Below are 27,788 nucleotides of genomic sequence, written 5' to 3'. Positions count from 1 at the left end.
AAGGCTATTACGCAGAAAACGGGGTTATCCGAACAAAACCCCCAGTGGAGTAGCCTGTGTAGGGCCTGGATACAAGTTCTGACCTGCAGAAACCTGAAGAAGTGGGATAACGTCAGGGATCGTGGGGGTGACGTTCACAGGGCGCGGACAAGACTCCGCCCGGACACCGGCAGAAGCGGGAATCCCCACCCACTGCGTAATGGCAGGCGCCAGCCCCGACTCCGGGGTCTCCTTGGATCCCCGGGAGCCACTCAGCCCCTCCCTCTTCGGAGGGCAAGACAGAGACTGCGGCTGCGCAGTGGCGCGCGCGTAGGCGGAGCAGCGCGCGACCCGGTCAGCTGACTGCTTGGGTTGGCACGTGACTTGCTCCGTCCGCCCTGGGGTCGTGGAAACCGTGAAGCCGGAGCTTAGGTCGCGGAGGGATGGAGCGCTGAGCCGTTAACGTCTGCCAGGCTGTCCGCCTCCGTACCTATTACTGCTGTCATTTCCTCGTTTGACACCTTCCAGGGTCAGTGAGCGATGGTTACCTCGAATGGGGAGACCGGGCCTGGCAGAAGCTTGCGCTGCTGTCGCCTCTTGGAAGGGATGGGGGCGGACGCGGGTGCCGAGGCTGTGGCGTTGGAGCTGGTTGGGTGGCTGTGTCTAACTTTTTGGCACCGATTCTTCGCAACCTTGGGCCTAGGGTCCGTCTCAAGAAGAAGGAAAGGAGGTAAAAGAGAGAAAGGGCCCCAGGGGGTGCTCAGTGGCAGAGGCAGAAAGAAGAAACACGGCGGGTCTGGGACATTTCTTCTTCAGTGAGGGCGGGGGTAACAGAATGCACGCCCCCTGGATCGAAGGGGACGAAAGATGATAGAATGGCCCAGGCGAGGACCTGAGGTGGTGTGCGTGAGGTCACAGCGAGCGTACGAGCCTTCACCGGATGTACGCGCTTGAGTGTAGGGGATGGAGGTCTTAAGGGGCTAGGAGACCCGCCCTGCAGGCAGGGGGCCCTCACAGAGGACGCTGGATCCTTGTAGGCAGGGGAAGAATAAGAATCCAGAGACTTCAAACCATTTTTTTTTTTTAATTAAACTGGGAGAAGAGTAGGCAAGAAACCCCTGAAAAGGAACTTGAGGGATGGAGTCACATAAGGCAAATTGAATCACCAGAGAAGCAGAGGAGAAAAGGGAAGCTAATATTCTCTTCAGAGGAAAAGTCTGGTATCTTAGGGAAAAAAAATTTAAACATTTCAGTGAGTGCTCAATACTTAGCACTGTTCTGGGAGTGAAGGAATGGGGTGTAAACAGTCCAGCCTTAGGAGTTTGCACCCTTGTTGGGGATAAGTCACACACACATGACACATTGAGGTACTATGAGGTTATATGTAATTATCAAAAAGAATGCTAAGTGCTTTGGAATTGTGGAGCAGGTACAGATGTGTGAACTGGCACTGTCAGGAAATATTCTGGAGGAAAGATAACTGGAGTTGGGTTGTGGCAAGCCAGTGGGATTTAAACAGGTATAGAGAAATGGGAGAGAACTTCCTAGGCAGAAATAGCCACAGAATTTGAAGGCCTGATGATGAGGAAAAAGAGTGCCTTCAGGGGAGCCAAAAATCCAGGGTTGTGGTGGATTTAAAGTTGGGGTCAGGTAATGAAGACTTTTGAATGATACTTATTTACCTACTCATTCAACTAATATATGTATTGAACTATGCACTAGGTACTATGCTGGTGCTAGGGTTTAGAAAATGGGCAGGGTCTCTCTCAGCGTCAAGCAGAGGAGATGGATTTTAATAAATGATTGTGCAAGTGTGAAGTTTGCTTGAGGGAATAACAGAGTGGTGTGAAATAGTTCATAAAGGGCGTGACCTTTAAAGAAGGTTCAAAGAAGGCTTTTGGGAGGATATGTCTTTTGAACTGACATCTGAAAAGTTTGTGAAAGAGTAAGTGAAAGCATTCCAGGCTGAGGGAACAGCATATGTCAATGCCCTGAGATGTGAGGAGGAATAAAGCTTTTGAGAAGTTGTGAGAGGACTAGCATGGCTGAATCAGGATGGAGCTATGTGAGAGAGGCAGGTGGGGGAAGCATGGGGTCAGGCCCAGCAGGCCTTTTCCTAAAAGCAGAGGGAAGCCAGTGAAGGTTATAGGCAGTGGAATGAGTCAGGTCGGTTTGAAAAGAAAATTTTGTTGAGAACGTGGAGGATGCAAAAGTGAATGAGAGGAGATTGCCTCAGGAGGACATTGTTGTGGTGCCATCATTTGTTCATTGGACAGATATCTGAGCGCTTGTTAGTGACAGGCACTATCCTAGATGTTGGGGATATAAAGAGTTAAGAGTAGTATTTTAATAAACTAGCGTGTAAAGTATATGTAGTCACTAGCTGTGTCCTTGGGCAAGTAATTTCCTTAACTATTCTCTCATCTGCAAGTGGGGGTGGTGATAACATCTTTGAAGGAATTAAATATAAAATTACTTAGCATATTAATGTGCTTATTACATGGTCTATATTCAATAAGTGGTTGTCATTACCAGTAAATCTCAAACTTGCTAGAGTGATGAATTGAGGAAAACTAACGTGTTTCGTCTTTAACTTGGTGAATTTCAGGCTAGAATACATTGTGGTAGAGATATCAGCACCTTCTAGTTAACACTGTATCGTGGTCCAGTCACTTTTCTAAAATATCAACCTGAAAGAAAAGGGAAGTAACCTTCTGGGAGCCATGAGTGTAGATTCAGGGAATCCCCTGGCATGGAAGGAATTGTTTGCTCCTTGGGTCACTGCAGAGTTGCCTGTGGCAGTGAGGAAGTCTTTGGGACTCAGAAAGTTTTGGTGTTTACTTTCAGTAATAGATGTACAGTGCTCGCCTTGCCGTGTCTACCAGTTCAGCTAGCTACCACAAATTACCAAAATTTACAGCATTTAAAATCCTGTGTTTTCTGTCCTTCATAAATTAAAATTGTGTATTTCTTCAGCAAAGCAAGAGTTTATCCAGATTTTATTTTGCTCTGTACTTGATTTCATATATCAGATTGCTTTTCACTTTTTAAGTTTGTAAGTTTCCATAGAAAGTATGTAAAAAGTGAGTTGATATATTTACAGTTTCTAAACTCCATAGAACAAAAATCATTTCTATTATTGTAGGACTAGCAATAGTGTGTGATTCTTGTTATTGGTGATATGACATTTAAACATCTTATTAAAGAATATTTGCCATTTCTTGTATCGTTCTCTATGTAATCACTGTATAACTCACTATATAATCATGGATATGTCTGTTTCAGTACAGTGATTCTGAAACCTGACTGATCATCTGAATTACCTGAGGACTTAATGAAAAAATATTAAAAAAAAAGTCTCGGTCTCACTCAGTATAGATTCATGGAATAAAGGAGCAGAAAAGATCCTGAATATCATAATCCAGTTCTCTCATTTTTCAAATAAAATTTATGCAGACAGTGTTATGCAGAACTGAGATTAGATTCCAAGTCTTCATATTCTCGTGCAGTGCTCTGGTCATTACATTGTGCTTCCTGTAGTTGACACTTGGTTTTTCTCTGGCTGTAGTTCCCAATGAGATAAAAAGGCTGTTACCAACCTTGATCTCACACTTGACACAGCTACCACTAATCACCTTTGCCCTTCTCTTTTGTGTTATCTCCAGGGTTCTATGTTACTATGCCATTTAATGGTCTCTAAAGTTTTCAGTGTTTTCAAGTGTGAGCATTCTACTCTACTTTTTTTAAAAGTTTCTTTTCTTGAGGTGGGGGGGATTACATGTAGTAATTTGTTATTTAAAAATTAAACAAATATACAGAAAGAATGAAAACATTCATAATCCACTCCCAGAAGATAATCTAACATTTTAAAAAATAATTTAATGTTTATACCTATACATATCCTTGATTCCTTTCTTAAAGTTGGAAAAGCTGAACCAAAAAATGTGCCCATTTTTATTGCTCTTGATAAATACTGACAAACTGCCTTTCAGAAATTGGTCCCCCGCCCTTTTTTAATCACAAAATTTTTTCGGAGTTCTCATGCAATGTTTAGATTGAGGACATATTAATGATGGCAAGTTATTATTTCTTTATTAATGCTTTTAAGTGAATTTATATTTTATCACCATGATAATATGCCATACATTTGTGAATTAATGACATGTGGAACATTTATTTAAGCTGCATCTCTTCTTTTTATTTTGTTTCCTTTTTTTCCCGTCTTTATTGAAATATAATAGACAACTAGTTGCCTGCATTTACGTTGTACAATTCAATGAGTGTTTTTTTCAGTTATAGTTGGGATACAACACACCAGCCTCAGCTGTACAGCATATAGATCAGAGATCCACACAACTTGCAAAGCACTCACCCACCAAATCTAGGACCCCTTCTCCCCCTGCCTCATATTTATTCCAACATTATTAACCATCTTCCCCATGCTATGCTCTACATCCCCATGTCTGCTTTGCAACCATCCACCTGCACCTCTCAATCCCTTTGCCCTCTTCCCCCCGCCAAGTCCTCCCATCTAGTATCCCTCAAAATATTCTCTGTACCTATGAATTTATTTCCACCTTTGTTGTTGTTGTTGATTTTGTTCTTTAGATTTCACATGTACATTAAATCATGTGATATTTGTTTTTCTCCGACCCATTTCATTTAATACAATACCCTCTAGGTCCATCAAGGCAATATTTTTTCCCATCACTTTCCTTTCAGTCTGTGTGTGTCTTTTAATCTGAGTCTCTTGTAGGCAGCATATGTAGGGATCTTGTTCTCTTATCCATTCAGTCACTCTATCTTTTGGTTGGAGCACTTAATTCTTTTCCATTTGAGGTACTTGTTGATAGGAATGTAGTTGTTACCATTCTTTATTCCTGTTTTAGATACATGTTTTTTCTTCTTAAAGAAGTCTCTCCAACGTTTCTTGTAATACTGGCTTGGCGATGATAAATTCCTTTAGCTTATTTTTGTCTGGGAATCTCTATCTGTCCTTCAACTCTAAATGACAGCTTTGCTGGATAAAATATTCTTGGTTGTAGATCCTGGGTTTTCCTCTCATTTAATATTTTGTGCCAAGCCCTTCTGTCTTGCATAGTTTCTTTTGGAAAAACCAGCTGCCAGTCTTATGCGTGCTCCCTTGTAGGTAACTAACTGCTCTTCTCTTCCTGCTTTTCAGAGTCTCTCTTTGTATTTAACCTTTGGTATTTTAATTATGATGTGTCTTGGTGTGGGCCTCTTTGGGTCCCTGGTTTTTGGGACTCTCAGAGCTTCCTGGGGTTTTATGTCTATTTCCTTCACCAGGTCGGGGACGTTTTCCATCATTTCTTCAAATAGCTCTTCAGCATCTTGTTTTCCTTTGAATACCCTGATGATATTTTTACCTTTAATAGTGTTATATAGGCTTTTTAAGTTATTATTATAGTCTTGGCTTTTTTTTTCTCACCATTCTGATTGAGCGTCCTTGGCTTTCCCATCCTCTATATAGGTCATTTGATCCTCTTCTTTATTCACTTTGTTTATTCCATTTAACATACTTCTTATCTCAGATGTTCTATATTTCAGACTGGTTCCCTTTTATAATTTCCATTTCCATTTTTTATGATTTTTTACCTCTTTGTTGAAGTTCTCACTGAATTCATCTACAGTTCCCATAAGTTCATCGAGCATCTTTATAACCAGTGTTTTGAACTCTGCATCTGTGAGATTGCTTAACTCCATTATTTCTGGACCTCTGTTTTCTCATATGGTTTCTACTTGCTTTCCCACTGTAAACAACTAGAAAACTGGACAAAATATATGAAAAAACTGCTTCCAGATATTGAACAAGTGGTACAGGAACTGAGAGATAGGAAACAAATGATGTGAGCTCTGTAATCCCTCTGGTTTTCGGCCTGGAGTCACTCTCTGGACCGTGGTCTAAGAAGGGGAAACCAAGCAGAGCATGTTGGTCTTGCTAAGTTGAAGAGACTGGATTTGGGGAAGGCTTTACTGGCTGGAATTTACAGGTCAGATTGGCAGAGATGAGGGAGCTAGCAGAGGAAAAAACATATAGTCTCTGCAGAAGGACCAGTGAATAATCACTAGAGAGCTTTAAACTGAAAATTTCCAGGGCTCATGGGGCTGAGAGACATTTGAATACTTATTGAATACCTGGGACATTCAGTAGAATTCCCAGAAGGTCAGATCTTGGTAGTAGAGCTAAATTAGCCCTAGATGCAGCCTTACATATATCCAAACAAAGTTTAAAAACAAGCCTTGAATGGATTGTGTTGATCCTCAACTGACTTAACTACCTGTCAGAACAAAGTACAACATTCTTAAAAAAGGAGACAAAATCCTGTGATCAACAGTGTAACATCGTGAACTATATATATGCTCAGTGCTTTAACGGAAAACATTAATCTAATGAGGAAAGAAATAGAAGGTTTAAAAAATAGGACTTACAACGTTGAAAAATAAAGTGAAAAATTCACTTCTGAGATGAATAGCAGAAAAGGTCAGCAAACTAAAAGATTACAGCAAGGGAGTATCCTCACTGAAGCAGAGAGAACAACTAAGAGAATGAATAGAAGCTCATTAATCTGCGGGACAATACCAGGTGGTTTAACATACGATTTGTGTCTCCAAAGAAGGGAAAGGGAAGCAGAAAAAAAAATGAAGAAAATAATGGATGAAACATTTCCAAATTTGATGAAAACTATGAAACACAGATTCAAGAAGCTCAGTCTATGCAGGATAAATCTTTGTGACCTTAGGGTAGGCACATCTTTTTTTGCCACACAGAAAGCATATATTACAAGAAAAAATTGATAGACGTCGGAATTGAAAACTTGACAGAAGTGTTGGTGAGCATGTGGAACAACCGAAACTCGCATACCTTGTTAATGGGAATGTAAAATGTTTTAACTACTTTAGAAAACAGTTTGGCAGCTTATTCAGTTAAATATATGCTGATCGGTCAATTCAGAAATTCCACTTCTAGGTGTTTGTCCAAGAGAAATGAAGATATTTTTACAAAAAACTTTGTGTAGGAATGTTCATAGCACCTTTGTTGCTAACGGCTTCAGATCATCCAAATGTAACCATCCAAGTGTCCATCAACAGGTAATGGATAAGCAAACTAGGACATTCATGTAATGAAATACTAAGCAATAAAACAGAATGAACTACTGATACATTCAACATGGACAGATGTCAAAGACTTGCTGAGCCAAAAAGAAGCTAGGTGCAAAAGAGTACATAATGTATGCTTCCATGAATTTGCAATGAAATTCTAGATCAGGCAGAAGTAATCTATGATGTGACAGGGCTGGCACTGACTGGGACTGGGTGTGAGGGAAGGCTTTGGGATGACAAAAATGTTCTTAATCTTGGTTTTGGTGGTGGATACACAGATGTGTATGTTTGTCATTAACTTGTGACACTGTACCCTTATAATGGGTGCATTTTATTGTGTATAAATTATTTCAGTAAAAGTTGATTTTTGAAAAAGACGGGTGAAGTGAAGGGAGCTAAACAATTACAAGCTGGCTACTTTATATTATCTCATTTAATCCTCAGTTATTTATTCATTCAAGAATATTTAACAAATATTTTTTGAGGTTCTACGTACAAGCGTTTATACCAGGTACTGAAGATACAGTTTTGAGCAAAAACTATCAGGGGTTCTACTTACCCTAATGGACAGTTTATTTAGAAGAGAGACCTTAATAAAAAGTTTCCCTCAGGGAAATACTGAACAGAAGATTCTATGAGAGTATATAATATATTCATCTTTAGCATATAATACATTTCCTCATATGATATATGACATGATACATACTATATGATATATCTCATATATGAGGCCCATGCTATGTCTTGGTATTTCGATTTGTAACTACTACTCATCTGACAGTTTTTTAAAAGTACCGAATGAGTTAATACATGTGAAGTGTTTTGACTGGTGCTAATAAGTAGGAAGTTCCCAATAAGCATTGGCTGCTATCTTGATGACATTTGACAATTCTGATTGTCTAATGTTACGGGGTTTGGTACACCTGTACTAACTCAGGGAACACTGGAGTATGACCAGGTCTGGGGGAAGAGATTTTGAGCTTTGGCTAGAAATGTTGGGTTTTAGGTACTTTTGAGACACCAAGTGGAGATGACCTATAGTCAGTTGTGGAGACTGTGGATACAGCTCTAGAAACAGTGAAGGGACCTGGGCTGGAGGTACACATCTGAGAGAGTGGTCAGCATCTAGACTGGAGGCACCTTCAGTGTAAGATCGTCAGGGGCGAAACTGCATACACACATTTACATGTACTCGTAACAGAGGGACTTAGATTTAGATCTGAGTCCTGAAGAATTCCAGCATTTAATTGGTGTGCCTTTTTAAATAGTTTTCTCTTGTTTAACATATGATTTGCCTCATTTTTTGCCTGGCTTCCAAAATACAAGATGAAACAAAAAGAAATAATTAGGAATAAAAACAAGTTATTTGAAGTAGTTAGAGGAGGCGGAGATGCCCAGGTTCTTGGTGAGATGATAACCAGTGAACACCAATTATGACTCTGTGCAACTGAGAGAAGGGAAATGTGTTTAGCAACATGGTTTCATTTTCTGACAAAGGCATGCATATTCATCTGCGAAGATAAATTGTTTGGAACTGGGCTTAAATTTTTCTTAGATTTCAGGGAGAAATTTTTTTACGTGACTTGCATAGGTGACAAGGTAACAGTGGACATAGTTTAAAAACAGAAAACAGATTTTGAAAAGACTTATTGATGCTGTCCTCAGGGGGAGTTTTTACATTTATTCTTAGATATTTAAGCAGCTTGTCTTTCTCATCAGGCTCTTTTCATTGTTTGTTTTGACTAGGAGATGGAAGAACTGAGGCTATGGCTTTGCCTAAAGTACAGATAGGTTTTTTTCCCAAACCCTCTCTTCTATTTTTTTGACTGTATTCACCCTTAAACTAGCAAAAAACAGAGGCTTAGAAACCTGCAACTTACCAATTTTTGAATTTGTTTTTTAAAAGACTCTAAGTAAAAAAAGTGATTTTTCTTGACCCTTATTTTTTTCTCTAATCAGACTTTTTGATTAATTCAGTCATTGTTATAATTACATTTCATTTATTCATAAAACAAGCCTTTATTAAGTTCCTGCTGTTGGCAAGAATTGTATATGCTGGCTTTTAAGGCTTCAGAGAAGTAGAATTCAGGCCCTTCAGGATTTCTCAGTATGGTGGAGAGGAAAGCATGTTATAAAAAAAAGAGGAGGAGAATAGGATAAGTGCATAATTAATGGCATTTGTAAGACATTAAATAAACAAGATATTTCCCACCTGGGATACTGGGAACAGCCTTTGGAGGTAGGATGGGTTGGAGCAGCAGATAATACAGTCACCCCTACCCACCAGGAAGGGAGGTTGAATGAAAGAGATCTAGGTGTATCATTTTATTCATTCCTCCCAGCAGCTCTGTGAATAGATTTATATAGTATTCCACTTTACAGATGAGGAAACTAGTAAGGGGATAGAGTTGGGGTTTTGACTATTGTGAGACTCCAAAATTTGTGCTTTTGATCTCCAGGTCTCTTGAATCTCTAATTAAAAAAAAAAAAAAAGCTTTTCTGTTAGGAGGAATCATTGTTTCTTCAAGGAAATAGGATTGTTTTGGATGCTGGGCGATGCTGTTTTAGAAATTGTGATGATTCTGGATGAAGGGAATAGAGAAAGGAAGCCCAAATCCCTTTATCTGGCAGAATTCACTAGGCCTATAGGGTGCTCTGAGCCTGGGATCAAACATAGGTTGAAAGTGTTTATGTTCTGCATAAACATGATCTCTCTTTAAATAGGAGAGCTCAGGGGGGCTTGAGTGCAGAACATTCTCTTCTAGCATGACAATAGAAAGAACATGGTCTTTACTGTCAAATATAACGAGATTTGAACCCCATCTGCTAGTTGTGTGACCTTGGTAAATCACTAACCTCTCTGAATATTACTACCTAGCTTACAGGGTTGGCATGAGAATTAAGATAACGTATGAGAAGTATATAATGCAGTACCAAACATAGAAGACGTCTTTTCCTCCTTACCTCCAAACAAACTTTAGAGAGGGCTCCAGGAAAAAGATGGAATTAAGAGAACTTTCTATACATTTCTAAACATTTCTACACTCTAGTTTTGTTTAGAATGATCATGACATGACTTCATTTGATCCTGACAAAAACTCAGTGAAGTAGGATAGGGCAGGTATTTACAGATGAGAAAATGGGATCCCCTTTCTGATTTCTTGAAATCCTTTGGAAATCTGTTGGACGAAAAAGATTTTCTAGAGCTCTAAATGGTATGATAGTGACATCTACTGTGATAGCTCATATTATTACAGTCTTTGAAGAAGCTGCCGTTTAGATAATTTAATAGTATCATCAAGAACTTAATTGCTTTCATTGCCTGTCATGTTTGGGAGAGAAGGTATAAAAATGTGTCATCAAATATGTTTTGTTTAACAGAACCACTTGTATAAATAATTACAATAACCTTAGTTTTCCAAAACTACTATCAATTAGAATATCTGGATTATTAAAAGAGGTTTAAAGATGTTATTGGACTTAACTGAGAATTTTAAAGTTCAAGGTAGTCCTGTGATTGGTGTTTGGTCTAAAAAAAGCTAGATTTGATAAGTGCAAGAATGTTGGATGGAGGAGACCAGAGAAAAGGAACAGCCAAGGTCAAAGTGGTCAAAGGAAAGTGAAAAGGTAGCAAGCGTTGGAGCAGTTTAGGTGAGCTGACCCGGGTGCAGTGGAGAACAGGAACAGTGGATGACAGGAAGGCAGATGATAGACCTGCACCATTCTATTAGGAGGAATTTAATTTAAAAAGCTACTTAGATAGATTCTGGTGTCAGCACAGGTGTAGCCCAAGATCTTACCTTTGCAACATCATACAAGTAGAATTGTTAAATATAGTGACCTGAAAATACTTAATTAAAAAATCCTGAAATATCAAAAAGCTCTGTGTTTAGTATATTACACTTGGTCATGAGAGGCTGTAAACAGAGTGGAAAGCATTTCTCTAGGGTTAAAACTGAAAGTTTTGCTTAGAGAATTAATTTGGTAACTAGACTATTCTCTGGCTATTCCATTTGAAAGTGCACTAAACTTGTAGTTTATATAATTTTTTAAGCATTGTTCTATTTATTATAAATTTTCTTGTAACAGGTTTTAAAACATTTTATTTTGAAATATTTCAAGTATACAGAAAAAGTTCAAATATTTCAGATTAACAGACATCCACATACCCACTACCCAGATTTAACATTTTGCCATATTTGCCCCAGATATTTTTTAAAGAAATAAAATCTTATGTACACAGCTATGCATGTTTTTATACTTTCTTTAAGTATATAGTTATTAACAATGGATACCATCGTGTGGGAATTTATGTTGGTAGCTGCTTTGGAGAACAATTTGACAATACCCAGTGGAGTCTATGATGGTCTTTGTCAATTATCTTATGATTCATAATAAGCCACCCCAAAATTTAGTGCCTAAAACAGTGATTTCTTATTTCTCCTGGCTCTGTGGGTTGTCTTGGTGGTGGTTCTGTTGTGCTCATTGATGGGGCTGCATTCAACTGGGGCATTGGCTGGGCTGAAAGTTTCAAGATGGCTTCACTCACATGTTTGGCAGTTTATGCTGGCTGTCAGCTACAGTGTTGTCCTTTCTCTGCCTTTTATCTTATAGTAGGCTAGACTGCCTTCCTTCCATGGTGGTCTGAGAACAGCCACCAAGTAAACAACTAGAGGTTTTCAAGGTCTCTTGAGGCCTGGGCCTAGAACTTACATAGTGTGACTTCATGTGTTTTGTTGGTCAAAGCAAGTAACAAAGCCAGCCCAGATTCAAGGTGAAGGGAAAGAGACTTCACGTTTTGATGGCAGAAGTGGCAGTCACATTGCATAAGAGCATAGAATGACATGTTGCCTCCATCTTTGAAGACAGTCTACCATGTTGTCATACTCTTCAGTTTAGCTGTTCTCTAACTGTCCTAACTGTCCTAGAGAACTCAAACAGATATGTACTACAAAGTTGTTCACTGCAGACTTGTTTATAATAGCAAAAAGGTAAAACAATATAACTATCCTTTCAGAGGATAATGAATTTTAGTTTGCTCATAGAATTATAGCATTTAAAATTAATGAAGTACATCTATATGAATCACCATGAATAATATTAAAAATAGATTGAAAAAAAATTAGGTTGGAAAAGAATACAAGTAAAATTATATTTATATAATAGCTTTGAAGTTTAACATTTGAAGTTTCTCATATAGACTAGTGAGGATTTTAGTTTTTGCTTTTCTTTTCAAATCAAAGCTTTTCTTTGGGTGGCCTCCTTAGAACTTGGTGCTTTGAGTGGCTTCCATCCTTGGATGGCCAGTTAAGCTGTACTGTTTTCTGGCCAGACTGAGTGCTTTTTCTGGTCTAGCCATCACTAAAATGTCTGTGTTTAGTTTAGTTTGACCATTTGAGTGTAGCTCTTAGTGCAACTTTATCAGTATTATTGGAGAAATCATCTCAGAGTACAATTCTTGATACTCATTTAATACCGTCTAAATTTATACCAGTTTACCTGCTCTGAGTTTCTTATCTGTAAATGGGGAGGATGATTTGTATCTTGTAGAGCCTGGGAAAATAATGTACATTTAGCAGTACCTGATATATGGTAGATGCTTTACAAACTAAAGTTCAAAAAATAAGTGTATAGAATAGCATCTATGTGAAGTTCACTTTCAATTATGTAATGACTAGGTAGGATTACCTTAATTGCAATGGGCTTCTGAGATTATGAAAGTCCATTATGATTAACTGTAATTACATTTCAAGGACATTTAAATTTATCAAGTTCTTTATGAAGTTTATTATCTGATTTCGTTATTAAGACAACTTTGTAAGATAGTCATCTGCTATCCAAGATAGACTCCAAGTTCCAGGACAAGTTAAACAAGCAGTGGTAGTAGAAAGCTTATAGTGTTTAGTTTGTTCTAATGAAGGCCTATTAGTGGAAATAATGATACAGTTATGCTTTAATTTTTATGAGTTCTTTTGGGTTTGTGTGCTTTGCTTAGATTCTGAATAGATTTGGCTCTGGAGTTTTTTTCATGTGGCAGTAGGGAGAGGAAGAAAGACTATAGATGAGGGTTGGTTGTATCTTAGTGGAAATCTTTGGAAAAGGAGATCCACAGCTTCTCTCAGATCCAATAATGCTGACCCCAAAGGTCATATTTTTAAATACAAAGTCAATTGGCAAGATTTTTTTTTTTTTTTTTTTGGAATTTATAAATGTTTGATGGCACCTAAATATATGCCAGGGATTTGAGAAGATTCCCTTAGGTTGGAAATTAATCACCAATTTGGCTAACTTTGTAGGATTTGCTAAGCCAGATGTGGCAAATTTATTTGGTAGCTACTGTTCAAATGCATTGATTCAATTCTTTCTCAAAGATAAAAGTTATGCATTTTTTTAATTTCCTATTTTGGTTTATGTTTTGAAAGTTTAAGATAAACCTATAAATTTGTGATTCACCGACTTTTGTGGAATGAAACTATTGATGGTATTTTGGGTAGTCTAATTTTTATTAATAATTCCCATTTTAGGATGTTTTGTAATTTTTTTTAAAAAAATTAGATACTTCATGTATTAGGTCTTTATCATCTCTTTTTCATAGTATCATAAATAAATCACCTTTTACCACTTATATGAATTTACTTCCAGGTAAGTAAATTTGATTTTGTCTAAGATCATATGTCAATGTTAGACTGATTTTACGATAGATTATAGTTATCACTGATCCTGTGACTCTGAAATACTTTAGAGACAAATGATATTAATTTTTGGTTTGCTCGTTTTATATTTCAGTGTCTCTCCTGATTTGGGAAGAAATACCTAGTAACAAACATGACTGAGTTCTGGCTTATATCAGCTCCTGGAGAGAAAACATGTCAGCAAACATGGGAGAAATTGCATGCGGCAACTACAAAGAACAATAATCTTGCTATTACTTCAAAGTTCAACATTCCTGACTTAAAGGTAAAACTGCACTGTGCAAAATAGTGTATGAGTTCATGGTGAAAGGGAGAACAGTGTATCTCTGCTTACCTTTTAGTAGAAATTAGATATCCAGGTTTCTTCTCTAGCCATCGGCATGATTTAAAACCTATCTTGTTCTTTCCAATCTTCAGCTTTAGATAATGAGAACATTGAGATTTTAGAAGTAAACTACCAATATAAAGCATTTTTTCTAAACTTTTGTGCTTTACTAAGCTGTAATTTAAATTGTAATGAGAAATCTTATGAAAATATTTGATATGTTACATTTAGATATGTTACACTTTTCAGAAGTGAAAAATGTTAGTAATATATATTCTTAAATATCACAATGAATTCGTTTTTCTGTTATTAAATTCATATAATGCTTACTAATGTCGTAAATGTTTTACCATTGCACCTCTTTAATCATACTTTGCAAATTTAACTGAATTAATTAATTCGTTAATCTATTTAACATTTATTAAAGGTCAGTAACCTAGCAGCCTCAAAGGGAAGCAGGCTCCCAGTAATCCATTGATTGAATTTTTCTAAAGAATGGAAAAGATTGCAATATTTTTATTTTTGCTGATTAAGTGAGGCAGTTATACACAGCACTTATTTATGTCAAAATACTTAAAATTGCTGATTCTTAATATTCTGGGAGTTTTGAATTCTTTTGAGACACTGATATAGACTGTGGACATTTCTTCCTGAGTGTGTTCATTTACACGCATACAGTTTTACATATAAATTCAGTTATCGACTCCGATGCACAGTCATGGACCCCTGCTTAAGAGCCACCATTGTAAACCATGTCTCCCGATGATTCACCATCACTGGGCAGTACAGGCAGAGGCATAGCCTGCCACTGCAGAATGTTCATATCTTAAATGGAGGTTGTACCCATGAATTAGAGGATTATCTTCTAAATAGCTTTGAAATGTCTGGCAAACATTTTTTAACTGCACTTGCACATTAAGAGATAAAAAATGGAGAACATAAGATTTATGGGCCCTTAAATAAAGATGTTGTATTATCTTGTAAAAAAAAAAAAAAAGGTGAAACCTAGGTAATAAAATGGTGTATTTCCCTTCTAGGTTGGCACACTAGATGTCTTGGTTGGTTTGTCGGACGAACTGGCTAAACTGGATGCATTTGTAGAAGGGTAATGTACTTACATGCACAGATTAGAGCAAAACGAGAGCCACTATTATCAGGTTACCAGGACATTGGTTTTATTATCACATGTATACTCTGCTTATTGGAATGGTTGTAGAAAATGATGACTTTTTTTGTAATCAACTTAATGAAGGTACAATTTTTTAAAAATTAGTTTCAAGTATACAGTACATTGGTTAGACATCTATATAGTTCATAAAATGATCACGCCAATTACTCCCTCCCTCCCCTGACCCTCCACCTAGCCAATGTATTAATGCTGACTGCATTCCCTATGCCGTGCTCCCCATCCCCATGACCGTCCATCTGGTGCTGATTTGTACTTCTTTAACCCTTCACCCCATTCTTCGAAGCCCCCCAAACCACCCTCCCCTCTGTCCATCACCAAATTGTCCACTGTATTTGTGAGTCTGTTTTTGATTAGTTTGTTCTTTTTATTCCTTAGATTCCGCATATAAGTGAAATCATATAGTGTTTATCTTTCTCTGTCTGACTTAAATACCTTCTAGGTCCATCAATGCAATATCTTTTTCCATCCCCTTCCTTTTCATATGTAGTGGTCTTGTTTTCTTATCCTTTCAGCCACTCTATCTTTTGGTTGGAGCACTTAATTCTTTTCCATTTAAGGTACTTATTGATGAGAATGTTGTTACCATTCTTTATTCCTGTTTTAGATACATGCTTTTTCTTCTTAAAAAAGTCCCTCCAACATTTTCTGTAATACTGGCTTGTCGGTGATAAATTCCTTTAGCTTATTTTTGTCTGGGAAGCTCTTTATCTGTCCTTTAACTCTAAATGATAGCTTTGCTGGATAAATTATTCTTCATTGTAGATTCTAGGTTTTCATCCTGTTGAATATTTTTTGACAAGTCTTTCTGTCCTGCATAGTTTTTTTTTGAGAAATCAGCTGCCAGTCTTATGGGTGTTCCCCTATAAGTAACTATCTGTTTTTAATATTCTTTCTTTGTATTTAAGCTTTGGCATTATAATTATGATGTGTCTTGGTGTAGGCCTCTTTGGATCCCTGATTTTTTGAATTCTCTGAGCTTCCTGGAGTTTTATGTCCATTTCCTTCACCAGGTTAGGGAAGTTTTCCATCATTATTTCTTCAAACAGCTATTCAACATCTTGATTTTCTTTAGTTACACCGATCATATGGATATTTGGACCCTTAATAAAGTGTCTCATATTCTCTTTAAATTATTTTTATGGTCTTGGCATCTTAATCTCTTGCCGTTCTGATTGCGTGTCCTTTAGATAAGGCATTTGATTCTTTTCTTTATTCACTGTTTATTCCTTTGTTTATTCCATTTAATATACTTCTCATCTCAATAATGTGTTCTCCATTTCAGACTGGTTCCCTTTCATAATTTCCATTTCCATTTTTATGTTTTTTATCCTTTTGTTGGAGTTCTCTACACTTCCCATAAGTTCATCGAGCATCTTTATAACCAGTGTTTTGAACTCTGCATTTGTTAGATTACTCGACTTCATTATATCTGGATCTCTGTGCTGTTCTCTTATATTGTTTCTGCTTCTTTCTCTTCCCATTTTGGCTGCCTTTCCGTGTCTGTTTCTATGTACAAAACAAAGCTCCTAAGTGTTCCTTTCTTATTAGTGCGGCTTTGTGTAGTAGGTGTCCAGAGGCACAGTCCTGAGAGGGGTTCAGTTGCAGGCCAGTTTAGCACCAGCCTGTGCCCCTTTGGGGCTAACCCGTTAAGATTCAGCGAGCAATCCACAGATGCTGTGCTCATAGTTGCCTCGAGAGGCCATGCCAGAAACTGAGGCCGGCTGCCACCAGTGTGAGTCTTGGAGCTGCTCAGCAAGGAGCACTAGACTCACTGAGAACACAACTGGATGTGGCTTGGGTGGGGCTGCGAATTGGGGAAGGCGGGGTTTCAGGGAATCCTTTGGGCGGAGCGACCTCTGTTAACCAGTTTGATGACGTCATGGCTATGGCAGTTCAGTGTCCAAGCACTGGTAGGGAGAGGGCTCAATGGTAAACAGTGGATAGTGCCAGCACTCCTGTACCCTGCGAATCTCGCCTTGGCCCTCACTCCAACCTTGTCTCCTTGTAAGTCCTTACACGCGCAGCCAAATCAGCACTGGTGCTCAGAGCAAGCAGGTCCATCACTGCGAAAATCCACTCGTGGTCGCGGCCCCTTTAAGAGGTGTCTGCTGCTGCCACAGCCTCAGTCGTAGCTGCTCCAGACCAGGCAGCCCTGCGTCCTCGCCCCATCCTACCTTCTGCCATTGCAGGATGATTTCTTGAATTTCTCCCTAGTTGAATGGCTTGTTCATTCCAGGCAACTTTTCCTTGCTGCTGCTTGTTGTTTCCATTGCAACTTTGATTTGGTCGCCAGAGGGATGAACAGAGCTTCTATCATCTACGCCATTTTTTTTCCTGAGCTGCGAAGGTACAATTTACATACAACAAAATACACCTGTTTGAGGTGTGAAAATACACTTTTTATTGAGATATAATTTACATACTGTGCAATTCACCTATTTAAAATGTACAATTCAAAGAATTTTGGTATATTCACAGAGTCGTACAGTCATTGCCACAGTTGATCTTAATATATTTTCATCACCCCCACCCACTGTAAACATCCTGTTCCTATTAGCAGCCACTCCCTGTCCCCTACTGTTCACTAATCTACTTTCTGACACTAGTTTTGCTTATTCTGGACATTTTGTTACAATCATACAATATGTGGTTTCTTGTGACTGGCTTCTTTTTCTTAACAAGGTTTAGCTGTGTTGTAGCATGTACCAATATTTAATTTCTTTTTATTACCAAATAATATTCCATTGTGTAGCTATACCACATTTTATTAATCCATTCCTCAGTTGATGGACATTTAGGTGGTTATTTCTACTTTTTGGCTAATATGAATAAAGCCGGTGTGAATATTTGTGTACAAGCTTTTGTATGTTCATATGTTTTTATTTCTCTTGGGTGTGTACCTAGGAGTGGAATTGCTGGGTCACAAGGTAATTCTGTTTTTAACATTTTGAAGAACTGCCAGACTGTTTTTCAAAGCAGCTACACCATTTTACAGTCCCACTAGGAGTGTATGAAAGTTCTAATTTCTTTACGTTCTTGACAACACTTGTTACCATCCATCTTTTTGATTATAGCCATCCTGGTGTATATATAGTATTTTACTGTGTTTTTGATTTGTATTTTCTTGATGCAAATAATGTGTTGAATATCTTTTCATGTTTATTGGCCTTTTGTGTTTCTTCTTCAGAGAAATGTCTATTTTGGATCCTTTGCCCATTTTTAAATTTGCCTTTTTAATTTTAATTTTTATCTATTTTAGATAATTATCAGATGACTTGTAAATATTTTTCCCATCCAGTGAGTTGTCTTCACTTTCTTGATAAGTGCCTTTTGAGGCACAATTTTTTAATTTTGGTGTCCAGTTTGTCTATTTTTGTTGCTTGTATTTTTGATATCATATCTGAGAAACCATTGCTTAATCCAGGGTCACACAGTTTTATGTCTATATTTTCTCCTAAGAGTTTTATAGGTTTAGCTTTTACATTTAGGTTTTTGATCCATTGACTTAATTTTTGTATATGGTGTGAGGTAGGAATCCCAGCTTTACTCCTTTGCGTGTGGATATCCAATTGTCCTAGCACCATTTGTTGAAAAGACTATTCCTTCTCCATTGAATTGTCTTGGCACTCTTGCCAAAAATCAGTTGAACATAAATATGAGGGTTCATTTCTGGACTCTGAGTTCTGTTCCATATTTCTTTTTATTCTATATTTCTGTTTTTATGCTATTCCCACACTGTCTTGATTATTATAGCTTTGTAGGAAGTTTTTAATCAGGAATGTGAATTTTCTGACTTGGTTTTCAAGATTTTTTTTGAAAATTTTGTTTCATTTCCATATAAATTTTAGGATTGTGTCAATTTCTGCAAAGAAGTCAGCTGGAATTTTGACGGGGATTGTGTTGAATCTGTACATCAATTTGGAGATTATTGCCATCCTAATAATATCGATAAGTCTTTGATCCGTGAGCATGAGGTGTTATGCCATTTATTTGATGCTTTTGTCTTTAAAATTCATTTGTATTAGAAGATTTTTTCTGAACTACAGTTTTAGTCACTCCTGAAATTAGTTACTGTGTATTTTAGCTGAAGATGGATATGGGATCCATCAAATAATTATTGATGATATTCTCAAAGGACTAATTGGTGGTAAGAATTGTCTCTTGATTTCTCGAGTAGAGGTTTTAATTAAAAGGGTTTGAGGAAACTTTGCGGGTTCCATCCCTCAGGTGGTTGTCCTCCCCACTGTCCCATCTACCTCATTACAGTGTTCAAGTCATGATGACCAGACACATGGAGAAGGGCGGTTCCTGTGAACATAATTGTTAACACTTATTTGGATCCTTATTAATTACCTCGACGGCTTTATAGGTCTGTCTTTGAATCATCAGTGGAATGTCCTGAATGTAGTTTAAGGTTTGGTCACATTTTTTAGGGAAGGAATCTGAAAGGTATTTAGGGCAAATGTAGTTCATTTAGTTAGTAGAACTGAAAGTTACCTGTGCAGTTTGTCAGCTGTTCTTTTCTGCACTGTTATGCAATCTTGTCTTCATTACTCTTCCTGAAAGCTATGAAGAATTTAAAAATCATGTGGTTGTTAGACCTTGTTAGAATTGACAGATGGTAGCTTAGTGACTTAAATGTTCCAGGTTTTAGAGTCTGAACATTGTGCTATGTAGAATAAATTATAGTTTATTCTTTTTCAGTAATCTAACCAGTAGAGCAGATTTTAAAAAAAAATTTATTTTATTTTTTAATTCTTTAATGTCACCACATATTTTACCCCTTTTACCCTATCCACCTCCCCCTTCCCCCAAAGATTTTTTTTAAAGGTGATGACCATGTGTACTTTGACATGGATAGGCGTGTAGAGATGCATAGGGAGATCACGAAGTTCTGAGTCAGTGTTAAGTTTATAGGTTTGACACCAGGCAGTTCTACACTCTGAACTATTTCTGTGGCAAACATATGCACATTTTTTAATGTTCATAGCAAATGGCTCTGTTTACAAGATCTTCGTCAAGTTATATGGGAATAATGGTTTGTCTCCTTTGAAGGAATAGGTGAATTTTGGAGACACAGCCAAGTGTATGTACAAATCCCAAATTAAACCTGTTGAAGACTTTTGGCTCACTTATTTTGTGAAATTGTTCTACTTTCTTAGGTTTGAGATCATTCAGGATAGGATTATCATTCAAATTTAGCCCTTCTTTTGCTTTTTCTGGTCCTTACTAGTTCATGTTGCAAGAGCTTCTTAATTCACCTTCCAGTTTACCTTCCCTCCCATTGAGCAAACAATCATCAGAGTAAGTGTCTGAAGCCCTGTTTTGACGTAACGTACTTCTCTCTAAAGTCTGACACCAGGGGCTATCTACCTGCAGTCCGGCCCCAGCCTGCCTTCCTAGCCTGATGTCCCCTTCTCTTCAGCATGACACTCTGGGCAGTGTGGACCCCTCATTCTCTGACTGCTTATTGCTTTTCTACCTCTCCTGATCTTGACTCATCATACCCTGTAATAAGAATATACTTTCTTCCTGTCTAGTCATTCTCTCAAAATCATTCCTATCCTTCATTGCCCTGCTCAGGAGCCATTATGCTTTCTTAATTACAGTAGCTAGACGTGATCCCTTTTTCCTTCATGCTCCTCTGCAGGTAACCTGGTAATCTAAGCTGGCACTTTCCACAGATTGCTCTATATTTAGCCATTTGTATTTTTTGGTAGCTTTCCAATTCAACTTAAAACAATGCGAAGCTAGTGGTTTTGTTTTATATACTTTTGAATCCCACCCAGAGGCACACATGGAATGGGGGGAAAACACCAGACTCCAGAGTCAAGACACCATGTTTCCGGTCACAGATATGCCACTAACTAGTTTTGTGACTCTGTGGCTTTCGTAACTAGACTTACTCTTTTTATACCTTGGTGTCTTTACTTGTAAAATGATGGGATTGACAAGGTGACATCTAGGTGCCTCAGTAGTTTTGGCACTTTGGTTTCCTGTATAGGATTCCTCCTTGCAAAGGGTAAATGTTTAATAAATAGTTAATGAATAGATGATGTAGGACCTCATTCTTTATCATTGCTGTTGCTTGTATTCTCTTGCCTCCTGGATCCCTTTCGTCCTAAGCGAAGGCATATAGTCAGTGAATGCTAGCTCCCTGCCTCCTTTGTTCTTGGTTTTTGCAGACAGATCTATTGCCCAGTTTTTCACCTTATAAAATATGGCTATTTACAGACTGTTTCTCACTAGTTTCTCATCGTTTTTTCCAGACAAATAAACATATTTCATGTAGTCTCTTTAAAACTCTAGTTATTTAATTTTGCATAAAACAAAATTTGGGTCCATTTTATATTGAAAACATTATTTATAGAAGTTAGGGTCCATTTGTTCTATATTATATAGATAAGTATAATGAAAACATATATTGTCAAATTCATATCTTTGTGTAATATGTTCATTGTATAGCATGGAGTTTAGGTCTTTTTCCTGAAAATGATTACTGGTTTTGTTTTTTTTTTTCTCCCAAGGGTCGTTAAGAAGGTGGCTCAATATATGGCTGATGTATTGGAGGATAGTAAAGATAAAGTTCAGGAGAATCTGTTGGCCAGTGGAGGTAAGCTAATCTTTCATGATTTGAAAGATTATATAAAATGAATGACTTAGCTATAAAAACAGATAACAATGTAAAAAGAAAATATCTATAAATAAGGATATTAAATACAAAAGAAGGCCACTAAAATATAATTATTGTTAACTGAATTTGGTGATACTGCTAGTGACATCCTGTCCCCTGAAACACAATCTCATGTAAGACAGTCTTACATATAATATAGCTTATGATATGGACGTCAGTTTCTTCCAAAAGCAATGTTATAAAGATTTATCTTAGGTCATTCTGGGATCTATTTTTTAACTCACATTTATAAATGTTTTTCCAAGTTATATGTCTTAGCATTGTTCCAGGTGAATACTTACTGTCTTCTCTAGATTTTTTAAAATTTAATAGCGTCCAACTGCTAAAGCCTTAGAGTAAAAATTATTTATTTTATTGAAGAGTAATGCCTCCTCCCCTTAAATTTGAATGCGACATTTTTTTATCTTAGTACCTATAGAATAGTCTACTACTAACTTCTCTGTAGCTAGAAACTAATATTTACATTGTTTGCTCTGTGTTATAAAGGCTTTTTAAAGATGGCTTTGACGTCATTGTTGTGGTTTGTACTTCCATTTGTTGTTTTCTTAAATATTACTTCAGTGTTTGCCTCATTTTAAATTAGGCCTGTCATTAGTGATATGTCATTATAATACAAAATAACCCTTTCCTGTATTGCCTATTATGATAAGGTCACTGTTGTGATTTTGTTACACTTAATCTTGGCCAAAAGCTGAGAAGGGATTGTTGTGACTTTGTTAAATTAACATTGGTTAAGTAGAGCCCTGGGGTGTCATGAGGTGGGAGTGTCATAGGATGGCAGTCACTGTTCAACAAAAGACCTCAGGGAGGAGTGAAATACAGAAGTTGATTACTCACAGGTCCTGGAGGCAGGGTATAGGCAGAGAGTGGCAGGACCTAGGGCACAGGCCTTTATTAGGGTTTGTGGTTGGAGTGCTTTGGGGTTCCCAGGCTATGTCTGGATTGGTCAAACCACCAAGAGGGGGGTTTTGGTAGCTTCTTATATAAAGGGTACACAGGGGAAGGCCTTGGGCAGTGGGGCAGAGTCCTTTCACAAGGGTCATATCAGGGGCAGTTATATCAGGAACTTATATTTACTCTGCGGGATGTGATTGAGGGGAGGGGCTAGTGTAATTTCTAGACCACACAAAATGCATGCTGAGGCAGTAGTATGGAGTAAGTAGTTTGGTTAAACTCTCAGAAGTAACTATTTTAAATCAAGTGTTTCTCTAATCTCATTTCTTCTTGCAAACAATACATGTTCAATAAATACCTAATCAGTAAAAACAGTAATTTATCTTGCTCTTGCTTATAATAGTGCTCCTGATCTAATTGTTTACCGTTTCTTTTAATTTGTGTTTGAGACAGAAGGTAGATATGTTTATTTAGCGTGCCTTTTCTATTCTTCAGGGTATTTGACGAACTAATCTAATAGATGGAATGGGGCTTGACAATCTAGAGGACAGTACATTTAAAATTGCTTTTGGAAATACCAGCCGTGTTGTTGACTTGTTGGTATTATGTAGGGAGAAGTTGAGAAAAAGATATTTCGATATTAATTACTTTTGCCAGTTAGCCATACCTGACATTGGGTTCCATGCTCTTGGTCCCATCATATCAAGTCACTTTGATTACTAAACTTTCAGGGAAATAACTGTTGAGTCTCTTTGTCTCTACAGTTTTAAAAATTTCCATTTGAAAGTGAAAGGGTTTGTGTTTTGAAGATTGTTGAAATATAGACCCCCTAGAAACACTCACCATGAGGTTTTAACAGATAAGTTCGTTTTCAGTTTGTTTGGGTAAAGCTGGCAAAGAAAGAACATACATTTGTCAAATTCTACTGATGGAGGAGACAATTTGAAGTTTCTTAATCTTTGTGTTTCTTTCTCCTACATATGAGGCATATCATGGGTATGTACATGTTTTATTTAAATAAGTCATCAAATTAGAGCATTTTAATATATATTAAATTTCGAATAAAGATAAGATCCAGTCTGATTACAAGGTAAAAATTTTGATTAATCCATGTTACTTAATGTAGTCTCACATTTATTTAATCAGGACTCTTTGGAAATAATGATATCTTTACTGATTTTGTCAATGCAATTTCAGCATGCAATTTATTACTGTGTAGTAAGCTACAAAAAATTCTCTTGCTTCTCAGTAATTAATTTATTCCTTTGTTTCAGTTGACTTGGTTACTTATATAACACGATTTCAGTGGGACATGGCTAAATATCCAATCAAGCAGTCCCTGAAAAATATTTCTGAAATAATTGCCAAGGTAAGATAAAAAATGACACAGGTAGGACACATTGATTTATAGTGGCTTTATTTATTTTATAAGTATTTAGCTATGAAATACTTTCTAGGTTTTGACAAGGCAGCTTAATTATATGATTGATAAAAATAAGGTACCCTTACTCTATCTACAGCTTTACTAAAAAAAATGATAAGTATAACATTTTCATGTGTAGATTATTCAAATTGTGTAGTTTCCTTATTTAATTTATGTAGTTAAATTTTGCATCAACAATGTTTAAATAAGAAATTTTTAAATTCTGTAATTATACAAATTTTCAGAGTAACTGAGATCATGGAGAACAGGAAATTAGAGTCTATTAAAGATTTATGAGCCACATAGATGACAGTGGACACTTAAGTATGTTTATGCACAGTACTGATGCAGACATTAAACTTTGTGGGTTCTCTCATGCCTTCTGACATTGATCCTCTACCAGAAAACTGCTCATATTCATGAAGCGCATGATTTTATGTATAGTTTCAGGGAGCACATAGATTCTGAAGCCCATCTGTGAACTTACTGACTTAAAAGCTCCTTTTTTATGACAAAGCCCTCGAGCTGGAGGGAAAATGTAAAAGTCTTGCCTGAAATTATAAAGAGGCAAATAGACAACAACCTATTGTTTGTCAACATTTTTACAACCTGGCTAGGGTGAAAAGTTATGGTTTAAATTATTTTGACAGACTTTCCTTGACTTCCAATGACTATTTGTACAGTGTGCTCTATTGTTAAATGTAACTGAATAGACCATTAAGGATTTTGACTAAAATCATCATATAATTTATTGAAAATGAATAGTCTGATAATAGAAAGTGATGCTCTTACTCTGAACCTTATTTTGATCCTTATCAAGGATTTAGTCATCTTCTTCCTGATACTATAATAGACGATGAAACAGGCTCAGAGAGGTGAAGTGGCTTACCCCAGTACCACACAGCTAATAATAGTAGAGCTGAGTTGAAACAAGTTTTTCAGATGTTAAATCTGGGTGTCAGGATGGCCATGGCCAAGTGATCTAAGGACCAGACTCAGCGTGTTTAGATGTTAAATCTACGACTTTGCATTTTCTCCTAAATTGCTAGTAGTTTTAGTCATCTTTTTGAAAAATCAACTTTTGTAACATATATAAATTCAGCTACAATTCAAATTAGATTGAGAAAATATTTTGTATAATAACAGTGGAGTCGTGGACAACAGAACTCTGTGTAATTTGGTTCCTTTTGGGAATTAGTCCTTCAGCCTCGTGAATTAAAGCCTTTTAATTGGTAATCTCTAAACCCAGTGGCCTAGATCCCATTTACTTGGTTTAAGAACTAATACAGTAAATAATTAAAATATATGTGGATTAAAACAGTATCTTTATAGAAAGAGACATATGTAAATTACCATGGTTATTTTTTAAAACAACTCTTTAAAGTTGTGCTTTTAAAGTGGAATATTTTTATATCAGGAATTAGTAGTTTTTTAAAGTTAATGTTTACAGTTACTTTCATTGTACTAGTAGAGACAGATTAGGAAAATTTTGCCCTTTTTTTTTTTTTTTTAAGGGAGTGACTCAGATTGACAATGACCTGAAATCTCGAGCATCCGCATATAATAACCTGAAAGGGAATCTTCAGAACTTGGAACGAAAGAATGCGTAAGCATATCAATTATTTGTGAATATTAAGAATTAGGGAAGCGCTCTAGCATACACTGAAGGAGATGCTGTTGGGGTTTAGTAAGTTCCATCTCTTTCTGTGATCAAAATGGTATTTTTTTTGCTTCATGGAGAAAAGTTTAATAATTCAGGCTAGTCAAAACAGATGGGAGGCTGATTTATTATTATTATTTATTATACTTGTTCCATAAATAATACTTGTGAATACTTACGAGCTGAGCCATTTGATCCCTTACCATTTGATGTTTCACTGAAAAATTGTCTAAAATTAATTATTTTAAATCAAAGCATAAATTGTGTAATGTACTGCTTAAAAGAATTCTATAGACAAATCTTTTTATAATGTAGTACTCATTCTTCATCTGTTTCCCAAGTCTAGATTTTTTTTACACTAGGTTTTCTTAAAATCGAACACATTTGTTTTGGTTGATTGCCTCATAGCATGGCTGCTACAAGTATAGCTTTAACCTGTTGAAGTTAAGCATTTATATCCTAGAGGTACAGTTGCTTGGATACTATCCGTGGTGCAAATAAGGCAAGACATTTTCATTATGAAAAGATCAGTAGTGGGAGACTAAATGAAGACTGATTTGAAAGCCTTGATTATTGGGTTAACTAACCAAAATTGCCTGGTATCAAATGATACCCAGGGAGAGGGAAGAAAACTAGAGGTTGTGCTTAGATGATATAATTTCATAATTATGATGAAATAGACTTTAATTGATATCTAATAAATAACACTTTCTCAGTCAAGATCTGTAATCAAGAAAAGAGCTGAGTTACATTAATTAAATCAAACACAAAGAAGGACACTAGGGGCAAATTTTGATAAATGTCGACATTTCTTTTGTTGCAGGGGTGGGAAATATTCAGCTAAATTTTGATGACTTATAAAGTAAAAATGTTAACTAGACTAGTCCCTCTTTTGAGATACTTATATAGTATATGTAAATATAATTAACTTGCTATTTATATGTGTTATGGAAGCACATAGTTATCAGCCTAATGATTTTTTTCTTCTTCCTCAGAGGAAGTTTGCTAACTCGAAGTCTAGCAGAAATCGTGAAGAAGGATGACTTTGTTCTCGATTCAGAGTATCTCGTCACATTACTGGTCGTAGTTCCCAAGTATGTCCTTTTATTTCAAAGATTTTGGCTTGTTAAAATATAAGAAAATGTTAGTAGCTGATTGTAATTTGTATTTTTCCATTAAAACCTAAGCGTAAAGGGAATATCATTTGTCATTCATTTTGTCAACCAACATGTACTCATGTGGCATATACAGTAGAATTTAGTTCACAACTTGAGATATCAATTATAAATTGAGATTCCAAATCAAATTTAGCAGCTTAGAGTTGGCTCATTAAAAAATTATGTAATGCTAAATTATTTTGATTTAAAAATTTTTTCAAAAATGGAAGCTCTTTGTATTTGTGTTTTCGAAAAGTCTTTATGATTGGTTAAGATGAATTAAACCCTATAAGAAGCGAAGGTTAGAGTAGATCAAGACTTAGAATATTTTTTCTGTAAAGGGCCAGAGAGTAAATATCTTAGACTTTGCAAGCCATACGGTCTCTGCTATAACTTCTTAACTCTGCCATGTCAGCTTTGTGGTTGTGACTGAAAGCAGCCATACAATGTGTATACACACAATGTGTATACAAATGGACAGGGCTGTGTTTCAGTAATACTTTACGAAACAGGCATGGGCTGTGGGCATAGTTTGCTGGATTAGATAACCCTTTAAAATCTCCTTTGATTAGTCCTTTTGTGTTAATTAACATTTGATCATAGTTAATCTTGGTAAAATAAAACCTTTGGATAGTTGGAAGATTAGAAGAGGG

At 36.7% G+C, this 27,788-nt stretch overlaps 1 protein-coding gene across 1 annotated transcript in view; it reads left to right on the top strand.

Annotated features, from left to right (window-relative positions):
- The first annotated feature begins 302 nt into the window (after positions 1-302).
- The window catches only part of ATP6V1C1 (ATPase H+ transporting V1 subunit C1), a 42,824-nt gene continuing 15,338 nt past the window's right edge, over positions 303-27,788 (top strand). The window contains exons 1-7 of the mRNA XM_039853505.1: positions 303-508; positions 13,888-14,058; positions 15,156-15,223; positions 21,835-21,920; positions 24,170-24,264; positions 25,833-25,924; positions 26,974-27,072. Coding sequence (XP_039709439.1) covers positions 13,927-14,058; positions 15,156-15,223; positions 21,835-21,920; positions 24,170-24,264; positions 25,833-25,924; positions 26,974-27,072 — 572 coding nt within the window. The 5' untranslated portion in view covers positions 303-508; positions 13,888-13,926. The remainder of the gene's footprint in view (positions 509-13,887; positions 14,059-15,155; positions 15,224-21,834; positions 21,921-24,169; positions 24,265-25,832; positions 25,925-26,973; positions 27,073-27,788) is intronic.

This window comes from Pteropus medius, unplaced genomic scaffold (genome assembly GCF_902729225.1).
Source record: "Pteropus medius unplaced genomic scaffold, Ma_sr-lr_union100, whole genome shotgun sequence".
Classification (NCBI taxonomy): Eukaryota; Metazoa; Chordata; class Mammalia; order Chiroptera; family Pteropodidae; genus Pteropus; species Pteropus medius.
The sequence above is the reverse complement of the archived record's forward strand: the minus strand, read 5'-3'. Positions and strand labels throughout refer to the sequence as shown.